Here is a 14,178-nt window from a genome sequence, read left to right as displayed (position 1 = left end):
CTCTCTCTCTCTCTCTCTCTCTCTCTCTCTCTCTCTCTCTCTCTCTCTCTCTCTCTCTCTCTCTCTCTCTCTCTCTCTCTCTCTCTCTCTCTCTCTCTCTTTTCGTATACGTTTATATTTATTTCCCTCTCTTTACATATTCGGAAAATGTACTTATGGGTGGCAGTCAGTCATTCAGTTAATCAGTCATTTTATCAGCAAGGCAGTCAGTCGACCAGGCAGTTAGCTATTCGGCAAATCAGTCAGGCAATAAGTCAGTCAGTCAGTCAGCTTGTCAATCAATCAGTTAATCAACCAGTCGGCTATTCAGTCAGTCAGTCAGTCTATCAGTCAAAAATTAGACAAATAGTTGGTTGGCGAGTTAGTCGGTCAGATAGTCAGTCAGTAAGTCAATCAACTAGTCAGTCAATGAGTCGGTTAGTTAGGCTCCCAGTAAGTCAGTTAGTCTATCAGTCAAAAAATGAGTCAGCCAGTTGGCCAGTCAGTCAGTAAGTCAGTCAGTCAGTCAGTCAGTATCCGGAATGAGTCAACCCTCGCAAATTTTCAGGGACAGTTTGTGGAATTTCCTCCAGATCCAGGCGGCGCGTGTGTGTGTGTGTGTGTGTGTGTGTGTGTGTGTGTGTGTGTGTGTGTGTGTGTTTCCGTGTTGTGGTTTTGCGCCGTTGTGTGTATGTACGTATGTAAGTGTACGTAATTGTTTTATTGTTCCTTCTCTCTCTCTCTCTCTCTCTCTCTCTCTCTCTCTCTCTCTCTCTCTCTCTCTCTCTCTCTCTCTCGTCTTTTTATTCTTCTATGATGCTGATTTTATCCTTCCTTCTCTTTATTACGTTTTCGTGGTTCTTTTTTTTTCATTTATTACGCGGAGTTATTTCCTTCCCTCCTCCTCCTCCTCCTCCTCCTCCTCACCCGCTTCTCTCCCTCCCTTCCTTATCCTTTCTCACGCTCCCACCTTCCTCTCACTCCTCTCCCACCATTTTCTGGCTCTCTCCTCCTCTTCCTCGTATCATTTCTCTTCTTCGTTTCTTCATTCTTTCTCTTCGTCTTTCTTCTTCTTCGTCTTTTTCTTCTTCTTCTTTTTCTTCTTATCTCATTCTTCTTTATTTTACTCGTTGTCTTCTTCTTCTCCTTCTTCTTCTTCTTCTTCTTCTATCCTTCTTGATCCAATCTCATAAATCTCTCTCTCTCTCTCTCTCTCTCTCTCTCTCTCTCTCTCTCTCTCTCTCTTGCACACATCCTCTTTACCCCCAAAATCCCTCAATCTTCCCCCAAAACCCTCGTCCTCACCTCAATATTATTCATTTTTTTTCTCCCTCACTTCCTCTCCGCCCACCCTTCTTTCCTCCTCCCAAACCACCTCAATCTTGATCATTCTCCCTCCCTCCGGTCTACCTTCCCTCCACCCTTCTTCCCTCCCCTCTTTTCCTTCCCTCTGTCCTCAACTGGCCCCTCCCACCACCTAACCCAAGCACCATCACCTCTGCGTAACGCCACATAGCCGCTACACCGCTCACCCAGTTCTCTGTTGTCATCTGCGCGGAGTGGAGGTTCGTTTCCCGCCTACTTGTAAACCCGTATCCCTCGTTTTCTTCGCTTTGTTCACCCACCGAAGACACTGTGGAGGAGTAACAGAAGAGATTTAGACGTGTACGAGTTTCCTGTGACGTTTATTTTATTGTGAAGTGAAAGAAAGACAGGAAAAAACGTAATGAAGAGAGAAAGAGGAAAAAAATACTCGTGTGTGATTCGTTCCGTGTGACGTCTGTGTGCAAGGAAATGGTTTTGTAGGGGGGTGGGTGGGTCCATAGGATGAGTCATTGCTTTGGTGGAGGTGAGGAAATACGGGAAAAAGAGACAAGAATGAGGAAGAATAGGAAGTTGTGGAGATAGCTTATCGTTTTTGTAGATAGGTGATGCTGGAAAAGGAGAGGTGGTAGGGCAGAAAATAAAGGAGGGAGGGGAGGAGGAGGAGGTAGAGGTAAAGGAAAAGGAGACTTAATAAAAAGAGGAGAAAATAAAGGAGGGAGGGGAGGAGAAGGAAGAGGTAAAGGAAAAGGAGACATAACAAAAAAGAGGAGAGGTGGGAAGGCAGAAAATAAAGGAGGGAGGGGAGGAGAAGGAGAAGGAGATAGAGGTAAAGGAAATGGAGACTTAATAAAAAGAGGAGAGGTGGACAGGCAGAAAAGCAGGAGGAGGAAGAGAGGGAAGAGGAGGAGGCAGACAAAAAAAAAAATAATTAAGAAGGCAAAAAAAAGTTACTTGTAAAGGGAGGCGGACGAAACGATAGACAAAAAATAGGAGAAATAAGAATAATCCAATTTTTAGACGTAATGCTTAAAAGAAGTGAATGTATAATAGCTTGTAGTGTGGGCGCCTGGTCTCGATCGCTGCTTTGATTATGTTATATTGACCAGGGAGTAAAGGAATGGAGTGATTAGACAGAAGACAAGGAGGAAGGGAGGAAGGAAGAGAGATAAGGAAGGAGAAAATAAGGAGTAGGGAGTAAGGGAGTGGATTAAAGGGAGAAATTAAATAGAAGGGAGGAAAGAACGAAGAGATAAGGGTGAATAAAAAGGGAGGAGGGAGTGAGGGGGTTTTAATACATGTGATTTTTATGTAGAGGTGTTTACAAGCTATATGCAAAGTCCTGTTATATTTCTCGACCCAAGATTTCGTTACGCCATTCCTTCTCCTTCCTTTTCATTAGCTTATATGCGTCGCCTGGTGAGTGTATGACGAAGCTGCAGGTGCTAAAAGGTGTGCTCGTGTTGTCTTTGCTAATTAATGTAAAGAAGCGAAGGGGGAAAGCTCTCGATGGGTGGTGAGGCGTGCTGATTCATGGCGGAGGGAGGGAGACTTATGTAGGTTACGACTGTGTGTGTGTGTGTGTGTGTGTGTGTGTGTGTGTGTGTGAGAGAGAGAGAGAGAGAGATAAAGAAAGATAAAAAGACAAAGAGAGAGAAGTAGAATATTGATTAGACAGAGATACAAACAGATACAAAGACAGACAAATTAAGATAGACAGACACACACACAAAATCCAGGAAGGGAAAGTAACTAAAAAGCAAAGAAAACAAATTAACACGCATGGAAGTGAGATAACAAAACATTAAACCAACAGACAGACGAGTGAAAGTGAGACAGACAGACAGACCAGCAAATAGGCATGCATGAACACACATACACACCCACAGACAGACAGACGGACAGAGAACGAAATGAAAGTAAGTCACAAACAGATATAGGACACAAACAATCATATGAGAGAGAGAGAGAGAGAGAGAGAGAGAGAGAGAGAGAGAGAGAGAGACAAAGCCGCAAGTCACAGAAGTGTATGATGTAGCCAAGGTCTCTTTGCACTCATCCATATCAACTCAGCCGCTCCCTTTCTGGAACCTTATGAACTACTACTACTACTACTACTACTACTACTACTACTACTACTACTACTACTACTTCTTCCCCCATCTCGTTCTCCTCCTAGTCCTCGTCCTCCTCGTCTTTCCCTTCGTCCTTCGCCTCTTCATTCTTCTCGTTTTGTTCTTTCTCATCCTTCTCGGCTCTCTCCTTGTCCTCCTCTTACTACTCCTTGTCCTCCTCTTCCTACTCCTTGTCCTCCTCTTCCGACTCCTTGTCCTCCTCTTCCTACTCCTCGTTCTCCTCCTCCCCGTCTTTCTCTTCGTTGTTCTCTTCCTTCTTCTCCCTATCCTCCTCCTCCCTATCCTCCTCCTCCTCCTCCTCCTCTTAATCCTGCAGAGGTTTAAGACTTTCCTGGAAGTTACCTGACGAAGACGCTGGAATGGGCGGCAAAGTTATTATTATTATTATTATTATTATTATTATTGTTATCATTATTATCATTATTATTATTATTATTATTATTATTATTATTATTATTATTATTATTATTATTATTATTATTATTATTATTATTATTATTATTATTATTATTATTATTATCATTATTATTATCATTATTATTATTATTATTATTATTATTATTATTATTATTATTATTATTATTATTGCTCTCTCTCTCTCTCTCTCTCTCTCTCTCTCTCTCTCTCTCTCTCTCTCTCTCTCTCTCTCTCTCTCTCTCTCTCTCTCTCTCTCTCTCTCTCTCACATAGTAGGCCGTCGAAAAAAAAAAATGTGAACAATAAACAGCAATAGATAACACAACAAGAGTAAGACGTGTGGAATGAAAATGAATCCTATCTTTTTTGTCATCTATTCCACTTAAAACGAAGCAGCGTATGCCAGTGCGGTGCGTTGTCGAGGGCCATAACACGTAATAACAGTGATATAATAACGTAAGGTATGCGTGTTAAAGCACGGTACAGAATAGAGCCATAGGGAATACAATGATATCAACGGTAATAATAATAAATAACGAAATACAGCTACTAAGAAGGAAAATAATAGATGGAGGAGGGAGAGTGTAATAGCAATAAATAATGTGGTTAATGAGTATAGAAAGGATATCATACAGTCATAGTGAAACGGTAATAATAGTGGTAATAATAGTAAATAAGAAAATATATGTAGTAGGGAAAGAATGAAGGAGGCGGGATAGTAATAGTAATAAATAGTGAGGTAGATGAGTATAGAAAGGAAAGACTAAAGGCGTTGGGAATACAGTAATAGATGTGGTAATAATAATAAATAAGAAAATATATGTAGAAGGGAAATAATAGATAAAGGAAAGATAATGTAATAAATAATGTGGTAGAAGAATAAAGAAAGGAAATGAGTGAAGGGAAAGAATAGAGGCTTTGGTTAGGTTATTTTTGTTTGTCTGTTGTGCAAGTAAGTTACCTGGAAAGTCTTACCTGCTATTATTTACGTGTGTGTGTGTGTGTGACGTGCGGTTGTCATGTCTCTTCCTGTGAAATTTAATCACACACACACACACACACACACACACACACACACACACACACACACACACACACACACACACACACACACACACACACACACTTTTTCTATCAGTATTTATTTCTTCTACTTTATTTTCTTGTGTCACGGCAAAGGACTTCACGGTCATGGTCTGTGTTCTCTGTTACCATAAAATAAATAAAGAGAAAAAGAAAGAGAGGATATAAAGAGAGGAAATAAATAAATAAAACTGCAAGCCACACAAATGTTAATAAAGACATGGAAAATAAAGGAACAAATGGGAAAAGAGAGGAACTATGTTAATAAGTAAATAAATAAAGAAAAAAAAATAGAAAGAAAGAGAGGATTTAATGAGTGGAAATAAATAAATAAAACTGCAAACTAGATGGATACTAGGAAAAGAAAAGGAAAATAAAGAGGAAGAGGTAAAATAGATAAATAAATAGAAATGATAAAGAAATAAGTAAATAAAACTGCAAATTTGATAGATATTAGTAAAAAAAAAGGAGAAAAATAGGAAAAGAGGAAAAATGTAAATAAATAGATAAATAAAATAAATAGAAATAAATTAAATAAATAAAAATCAGGTATCCACGTAGTCCCCTGGCCTCACCTGTGTACCTGTGGATGAGTCACGCATTTTTCCAGGTGACAGGCAGGTGCGGAGGTCACGAAGGTGCTGTATTGGGTCACCTTTTGTCCCGTGCTCCCCCCCCCCCCCCCCTCCCCACACACCTGTCTCCTCCTGCCCTACTTTCCCTATTGTTACCTTCCGGTGTTATTTTTTTACCTGTCACCCTTGCTTGCCTATTCTTGCCATCTTTTACCTATTTTTTTCTTTCCTTACTTCAGTTCTTTCTATCTTTTTTCTTCCCTTTTCTTCCTTCATTTTTACCTAACGAATTGACTTCCTTCCTTTTAAATACTTATATGTTTTTTTTTTTTATTGAACGTATTATGTTTACCTTATCCTCTCATACATCATTTTACCCTCCTCTACGTTCCTTCCTTTCTTTCTACATAACTTCCTTCTTTCCTTTCTTTCTTTACTCTTTTCTTCTTTTATCTCCTTATTATTATACGTATTGTTATGTCTATCTTACCTACCTTTTCACATCTTTTTCCCTTCCTTTATCAAACTTCCTTTCTTCCTTGCCTTTTTCTTACAGTAGAGGAAGCAGTTCAAGGGCAAAAAAACAAAAAAAACAATAATGAAAAAAAAAAGCCCGCGACTCACTGTTCCTATATTCAAGAGGAGTGGCCGAAAGATAGGTCAATTTCGGGAGGAGAGGTGTCCTGTTCCTCAGTCCTTTATAGTTCCTTGTATATGTATTCTGTTTACCCTACATTCTTTTTTTACATCTCCTTTCTTACTCTACTCCTATTTACTTCAATTTCCTTACTGTCTACTGTCTATCTTACCTTCAAATCTTTGCACCCTCCTCCTTTTCTTCCTCCTCTCCTAACACTTCACCCCGTCTGCCTTACATTCCTCTCCCCTTGTCTACATTGCCACCCTTCGACCTTCCTTCCCGTATCTCCCATCCTCCACCCTCCTCCCCCCGCCACCCCAGCCGCCGGCCACGCCTTACCCTGGTTTGTGGGTTGGTTCCTGGTATGCCCCGCGCGCCTGAGGGAGCCAAGAGGTTATTCAGTGTTGATTAGCATGGCCGGGCGCTGATTGAAGGTTATGAGCGGTGGAATTTAGTGTGAGGAAGTTCGTGAGGTTTTTGTTGTTGTTGTTTTTGTTTAGGAATGCGTGCTGGTGGGGTGTTTTTCTTTGTTTTTTCCATTTTCTTTTTTTCATTTCATTCAATTTTCACCACTTTTTTTTTTTCCTTCTCGTGTGGAGCGTGTATTGATTTTTATTTCTCTTGTTCTGATCTGCTATCTTTTTTTCCTCCTCTCTTCTTTTCTTTTTCTCCTCTCTCCTTCTCCTTATCTTATCTTATCTTATCGTCTCTCTCTCTCTCTCTCTCTCTCTCTCTCTCTCTCTCTCTCTCTCTCTCTCTCTCTCTCTCTCTCTCTCTCTCTCTCTCTCTCATCCCTGGCGTTTTATTATCAACCTGTATTTTTTTCCTTGCCATCCGTCTCGTGCTGATAAAGATTCTCGTGTTTGTCCTCCTCACGACAACGTTTTCCAGCTACGAACGTTGACCTCGGCGGGAGAGAAGGAAGTGAAGAGTTTAGTGACCCAGGGCGAGAGAGAGGGAGAGAGAGAGTGAGGGAGAGGGAGAGAGGGAGGGAGAAGGAATTTGAAGGCTGATAATTTTTTCTCAGAAGTCTGTTTTGAGACCACGAGAAAAGAGAGGGAGGGAGAAGGAAGTCAAGGTTTTGTTATTGGCGACTCGGGGAAAAGACATATCGTGATAGAGGGAAAGAAGTAGATTGAGTATTTGTAGTTGCTGAGAAGTCGATCGATGTTTTACTTGACTGAGAGAGGAGACAGAAGGAGAAGGAAGTCAAGGTTTTGTAATTAGCGACTCGGGGAAATGACAGGTATTGATAGAGGGAAAGAAGTAGATCGAATATTTGTAGTTGCTGAGAAGTCGATCGATGTTTTACGTGACTGAGAGAGGAGACAGAAGGAGAAGGAAGTCAAGGTTATCAGCGACTCGGGGAATACACAGATAGCGATAAAGGGAAGAAAGTCGAGTGAAGGTTTATCGTTCCTCAAATGTCGGTCTTTATTAAATAACTGAGAGAAGAAGGGAAAATAGGAAAGGAAGTCGAAGTTTTAAGCGGGGAATAGAAAAATAGTGGTAAAGTAAGTTAATATTTCATGTGACCTGCAGATTGTGATGAAAAAACAAACTGAGAGAAGGAAAAATAGGAAAGGAAGTCGAAGTTTTAAGCGGGGAATAGAAAGATAGTGCTTAAGTAAGTTAATATTTTATGTGACCTGCAGATTGTGATGAAAAAACAAACTTTTTAAGCGGGGAATAGAAAGTTAGTGCTAAAGTAAGTTTATATTTCATGCGACCTACAGATTGTGGAAAAAAAGAAACTGGCAACCGATACTTGAAACCTTTAAAGCGAAGCAGAGCGGACGTGCTTGTGCTCCTGGATGCTAATATAGACACAGTTACACGCACAGACTGGATCAGAAACCATTGAAAATAAAACCCTAAGTGTAACGAAAAGTGCGCTCTGAGAAATAAACAAGCATATCAAGCGAAATAGATAGTGCAAATTGTATGTAACAGCGTATAAAATTATAAAACGGGAACAAAATAGAGGAAAAAATAAAGAGACTGGAAGAGGGTCACGTCTCAAAGCTGTCAAAAAGGATCATCATAAACGCCAAAATAGGAACCATAACCACGCCCCGTCAATCTATAGAGACCATAAACACGGAATCTGAGGATGGAAGTGTTACGACCATTACGACCCTAGAGGAGGAGGAGGAGGAGGAGGAGGAAGTCGAAGAAGAGTCAAGCATTAGCCTAGACGTGGAGAGCGAAAGCACACTCACCCCAGAGCCGGACAAGGAAATCAAAACCAACCTAACTTTCGAAATAGGGAAAATAACACCTCCACCACCCTCACCAACACCACCACACAATCAGAGCTCACGAGAGAACATCAACGCGGGGATCGAAAATGCAGCCACAAACCTCACGGACTTAGAGAAGGATATAACACTGCAGATACTGAGAAACCAAGACTTCCTGACCGTGCTTGAGAAGAACATAAGCCTCGTTAAAGATCAGCTCTATCACTTGGTTGACCAGACGAAGAGCAAGATGCCGGCCCAGGATTTCCAAGGTGAGTGGCCCAAATATAGGGTTGTAGCGGTGACCCTGTGCAGTGCTAAGGCCGCCCCTGCCCCTCGTTTCCCTGTGTGCCTATATATGTGAGTGTGTGTGTGTGTATACCTTCCTTTGGCTTATTCATCACCTGCCCCCCGTGTGACTCAGCCTCTGTTGATGCTCCCTGTGTTGAATGATGATGCGTAAGAGATCTGTATAGGTTTATTTATTTATTTATTTATTTTATTTAAGGAAACTGGAGAAGACATACAGAAACGAATGATAATGCTTCGGTGACACCTTTGTAATGCAGTGGGATGATAAAGTATAATGATGATGATGATGATGATGGTTTCTGTGAGGGTTATTCAAGAGTATGTAAGCCTAACCAAGATGCATTGTTCTACTTCATTGTTTTTCAGTTAAGAAAGGAAAAATGAAGTAATTAGGCTGAACCATAAAAAAAGAATATTTGTGGTAATTATTAGATTATTCGAGAACTGACTTATTTTTCTGACTTACGAAATGACTGTTGATTAAATACCTGACTGAATGACTGAGGAATTGACTTACTGTTTCTTTTCTTCGCAAATTGATTGGCTGCCTGCCTGACTGACTAACTGACTGGTTGAGGTTTATTGACCGAACTGACTGACTGACTGACCGATTAAATGGTTAAATGACTGACTGAATAAATAATTGACTGACTTACTGAGTGGTTTATTTTGCCTGACTGAGTGACTGGCCAATGTTTTTTTTTTAATGTTTTCGATGTTTCTTCGGAATTTGGAACGTTGACCTTTTTTTCTTGTGACTTGCTATGATTTGTATTTTTTCATTTGATTTTATGCGTTACCGACATATCTTGCATCCCCTTTAACCCTTAGTCTCGTCTATATGACCTTCACCATAAGTAACAACAACAACGGCAAAGAACAAAAACAACACACGTAATGAGGCCCCCACACAATACAGCACGCCAACAATACTAATTACAAGACACACCTGAAGGATACACATAAACTACCTGTCCCTTACCTGTTTGTGTGGGTTATGGATTAGTGATTAGAGACACACCTGGTTAGTAGTAGTAGTAGTAGTAGTAGTAGGAGGAGGAGGAGGAGGAGAAGGAGGTGGAGGAGGAGGAGGAGCAGGAGAAGGAGAAGAAGGAGGTGGAGGAGGAGGAGGAGGAGGAGGAGGAGACAAAGAGGCCCGTTGTGTATTTGTGAATAAGAGAGTGGAAAGGAGGATAAGGGAGGCAATATGTGTGCAGGTGTGTGTGTGTGTGTGTGTGTGTGTGTGTGTGTGTGTGTGTGTGTGTGTGTGTGTGTCCTTGGGCGCTACGCTGCCGGGAAGGTCAGTTGCTTGTTTTACTGCGAATATAAGAAAGGAAAAGCGTTATTACGGCTGAGAAGTGTGTGTGTGTGTGTGTGTGTGTGTGTGTGTGTGTGTGTGTGTGTTAGATATAAATAAAAGGATAGATAGAGGAATGTAAGTTAAAGAAAGAAAGAAAGAGAAAGAGAGAGAAGAGAGAGAGAGAGAGAGAGAGAGAGAGAGAGAGAGAGAGAGAGAGAGAGAGAGAGAGAGAGAGAGAGAGAGAGAGAGAGAGAGAGAGAGAGAGAGGGCTGCACTTCATGTCTTATTGTAATGGTTCACGGTGGCCGAGAGAGAGAGAGAGAGTATTGGTCGTTATGGTTGCGAAGTAGTACGTGATAATTGTTCTTGAGAACATTTATCGTAATTCTTTTTCTCTTCCTTTCCCTTTTCATCTCTCTCTCTCTCTCTCTCTCTCTCTCTCTCTCAGAGAGAGAGAGAGAGAGAGAGAGAGAGAGAGAGAGAGAGAGAGAGAGAGAGAGAGATGTACCCATTTACAATATGTAAGATGTAAAAATAAAGAAAGAAAAAGACAAGAGAGAGAGAGAAACACACTTCGGTCTCAGAGAAAACTGGAGCACAATAGCGGACACTCAAGTAACTTTGCCGTGACCTACAAACGTTCGTGAGATTTGAATAACTGATATGAACACATTTATAAAAGATCATTAATTGAACTGAGATGACAAGAGAAACAATTTGCTTATCTGTTTCACTGCTCTTCTTCTTTTCCTCTGTTTCCTCTTCTTTCTCTTCTCTTCCTCCATTTTTTCCCTTTCCCTATTTGTTTCTCTTCTACCTTCCTTCGTAAACTCTTTCTCTCCTCTGTCTTCCTTCTCTTCTCGCACTATTCTTCTTTTCTTCCTCTATGTTTCCTCTTCTTTCTCTTTTTTTCCTCCATTTTTCTCTTTCCCCGTCTGTTTATCTTCTACCTTCCTTTGCACACTCTTTCGATCCTCTGTCTTAATTTCTTATCTTCTAATTCTAACTCCTTTTTTTTTTACCTTACCTTATTACACCTTATTACCATTACCATTGTTTGTATTGATGTATGCAAGTGAAGTAAAACAAATGACTGTGTATATTATTGTTTCAGTGTCACCTGATCTTAAATTTATGGGGTCTGTGTGGTATGATTTTCTATGTAAATCTATGTACATTTCTCTCTCTCTCTCTCTCTCTCTCTCTCTCTCTCTCTCTCTCTCTCTCTCTCTCTCTCGTTTTTTAGCATAAGTTTGCTCGCTAAATTTCACACTTAGTATACTTGTCCTTGTATTGCTCCTTATCCCCTCAAGCCCTGTATTATATTTGTCTAGTTCCCATGATTTGCACCTCACCCAAGTTCTGATGAAGCTCACGCCATCACCACCATCACCGCCATCACCACCACAACCATCATCACCACCACAACCACCACATCGCCACCTACACACAATTCTCTCGTATTTGGGTCATCTCCCCTCCTTCATCAACACCCCTGCACACTACTCCCTTCCCCCTCCCCTGCTCTGTCTCACTCTCACTCTCCTTATTCCCTCTCCCCTCCCCTCTCATTTCTCTCTCTCCCTTAACTTGTCCTAGTTCCATTCACTTCTCCTGTCTCCTCCCGCTCCCTTTTCCTCTCCCCTGTCACACTACTCCTTCCCTTCCTCCTCTTCCCTGTCTCACTTTCTCCCTTGCTCCTCCTCTCATTCCCTCTCCTTCTCCCCTCCCATTTATCCCTCTCCCTTCTTCTTTTTCTATTCCCTTCCCCTATCTCCTGCTCCCTTTTCCTCTCATCTCCTCTCTTCCATTCCCTTCCTTTCTCTTTTCTTTCTACCACAAATTATCCTCTTCCCATTTCCTTCTCCTCCTCTTGCTCCCTTTTCTTCTCCTCTCTTTCCTTTCCTTCCTTTCTTTTTCTCTCTTCTCCCTTGTATCTTATCCTCTTCTTCTCTTCCCGTCCTTTACCTCCCTTTCCTTCCTCCCATATCCACTCCTTTCTTTTTTCATGTCTCTCATCCTTCACCTCCACCTCTTTCTCCTTCCCTTTCTTTTACCCTCATCTAACCTCCCTTCCCTCCCCTTCTTTACAAATCCATTCCCTTCTTTACTTATCTCTTCCCTCACCTCCTTTCCTTTTTCTCCTCCTCCTTCCTTCTTCTTTAACCTTCTCTAACATCCCTTCCCCTCCACCCTCTCTCCTTCCTCTTTCTATTTCACCTTCCTTGTCTCTTACCACCCTTATTTTTTATCGAGGGCATAGTAAGAGGAGGAGGTGGGCTCATGGAGAGGCAAATATGGGGGAGAAGGGAAGAGGGTAGGAGCGAATCTACCTTCTCTCTCTCCCTCCCTCAACGTCACCCCTATCACCACCACCAACACCACCATCACTCACTTGCTTACACCAGTCGGTTCTGCATGACAACGCGGGTAACATGCTGAACAGTGGTAGTGGCGAGAGTTTTGTTTACCGCGGTGACTAAGGCGGCGACGGGGCGTTATCGAGGCCTAGAGTGAATGGAACATGACGATGATGGGTTGTGATGTTGTAACTCTCGGAAGAAGAAAGATAAGCAAACGTAGATGAGGATGATAATTGTGAAGAAAAGGTCGCGCTACTTATATCGCTGTTTTTTTTTGGTGTGCATTTTTTTATTGATTTTTTTGGTGTGTGTGTGAAATTAAACGTTGAAAAAAGAAAAACATGTATTAAAGCGTGTTACCATTTTGTGTATATTATTCTGCATTGCGAGTGTATAAGGTGACTGACTTGTGTATTATTATTATTATTATTATTATTATTATTATTATTATTATTATTATTATTATTATTATTATTATTATTATTATTATTATTATTATTACGATACCTGTTAGCCATATTGATCAGTTACCCTTTCATCAAAACATAGTGCTTCTGTGTGCTTAATATAAAAAACACAATAATAAAAGTGAAATAATACCTAGAAAGAGAAGACTAGAGTAAATAAAATAATAAATAACAAGTAAACAAATAAATAATAAAATAACAATAACAACAATGATATAAATACCGCTGATAAACAAAGCCAGGAAAATTAATCGAAAGTGACAACATACAAAACAAACATCCTTTTCCTCGTCCCTGTGAGTAACGAGCCGCTTCTTAGGTGTTGTTTTTTCTTCTTTTCTTTCACGTAAATTACACCTTCCCGGACCTTAATTAGTACCTTAGCGGTGTAGCAATTACCTGGCGTGATTAGTGTGTGAAGGATAACGATGAGGAGGAGGAGAAGGAGTGGGAAGAGAAAGAGGAGGTAAAGAGAAGGAGGAGGTGGTAAGAGAGAGAGGAGGAAGAGCGGTAAGAGAAGGAGGAGGAGGAGAAGGACGAGTGATAAAAGGAGGAGGCGAAGGAGGAGTGGTAAGAGATGTAGTAAGAGAAGGAAGAGGAACGGTAATAGGAAGAGGAGTAGGAGTAGGAGGAGGAGGAGGAAGAGGAGGAGGAGGATAACAAGGAAGGAAAAATATGACGCCGTAAAGAGGAAGAAGAAAGATAATGAGGTTAATAAGAGGAAGGACGTTCGGAAGAAGATAAAAAATAAGAAATGGTGAGAAAAATATGAAGGAATAATGATAATAGATAAAGGGAAAGAAAAATTAGGACGTATTGAAAAGGAAGAGATAAGATAATGAGGTTAATAAGAGGAAGGACGTTCGGAAGAGGATAAAAAAAAAGAAGGAAGAGGGAGAGAAGATAAGGAGGAAGAATAATCTGGTGAAGAGGAAGAAGAGGATTGAGGAGGAATGATTAAGTAAAGATGAAAATGATTAATAATGAGGAGGAGGAGGAGGGAGGGTAAGGAGGGAAAGGAAGAGAATAGGAGAGAGAGAGAGAGAGAGAGAGAGAGAGAGAGAGAGAGAGAGAGAGAGAGAGTAAAGGAGATGTAGTTGTGGTAGTAGTAGTAGTAGTAGTAGTAGTAGTAGTAATGATGATAATAATAATAATAATAATAATAATAATAATAATAATAATAATAATAATAATAATAATAATAATAATAATAACAATAGAAGGGTAAAGAAGAAAGGAAAGAGAAATGGCAATGAGGACAAGTGTTAATACGGAAGACAATGGAATGAATGAAGACAATGATGGTGAGGAGAAGAAGAAAGGGCAGAAGAAGGGTGAGGGA

At 40.7% G+C, this 14,178-nt stretch overlaps 1 protein-coding gene and 1 long non-coding RNA gene across 6 annotated transcripts in view; one reads left to right on the top strand and one right to left on the bottom strand.

Moving 5' to 3' along the window:
• The window catches only part of LOC126980470 (rho GTPase-activating protein 17-like), a 54,653-nt gene that overhangs the window by 11,191 nt on the left and 29,284 nt on the right, over nt 1-14,178 (top strand). The window contains exons 1-2 of one of the 5 annotated variants that reach the window (XM_050830395.1): nt 1,546-1,563; nt 7,888-8,666. The exons of 3 other annotated variants lie outside the window; for them this stretch is intronic. In XM_050830395.1, coding sequence (XP_050686352.1) covers nt 8,645-8,666 — 22 coding nt within the window. In that variant the 5' untranslated portion in view covers nt 1,546-1,563; nt 7,888-8,644. Of the gene's footprint in view, nt 1-1,545; nt 1,564-7,887; nt 8,667-14,178 lie in introns of those variants that run through there. One more of the 5 variants, XM_050830397.1, reaches the window with a different exon arrangement.
• On the bottom strand, nt 6,870-8,025 carry LOC126980471 (uncharacterized). Its single transcript, XR_007733259.1, has 2 exons — nt 7,882-8,025; nt 6,870-7,800 (listed from the first exon to the last, which is right to left on the bottom strand). It is a non-coding gene; the product is annotated as an uncharacterized LOC126980471 (long non-coding RNA).

This window comes from Eriocheir sinensis, chromosome 44 (genome assembly GCF_024679095.1).
Source record: "Eriocheir sinensis breed Jianghai 21 chromosome 44, ASM2467909v1, whole genome shotgun sequence".
NCBI lineage: Eukaryota > Metazoa > Arthropoda > Malacostraca > Decapoda > Varunidae > Eriocheir > Eriocheir sinensis.
The sequence above is the reverse complement of the archived record's forward strand: the minus strand, read 5'-3'. Positions and strand labels throughout refer to the sequence as shown.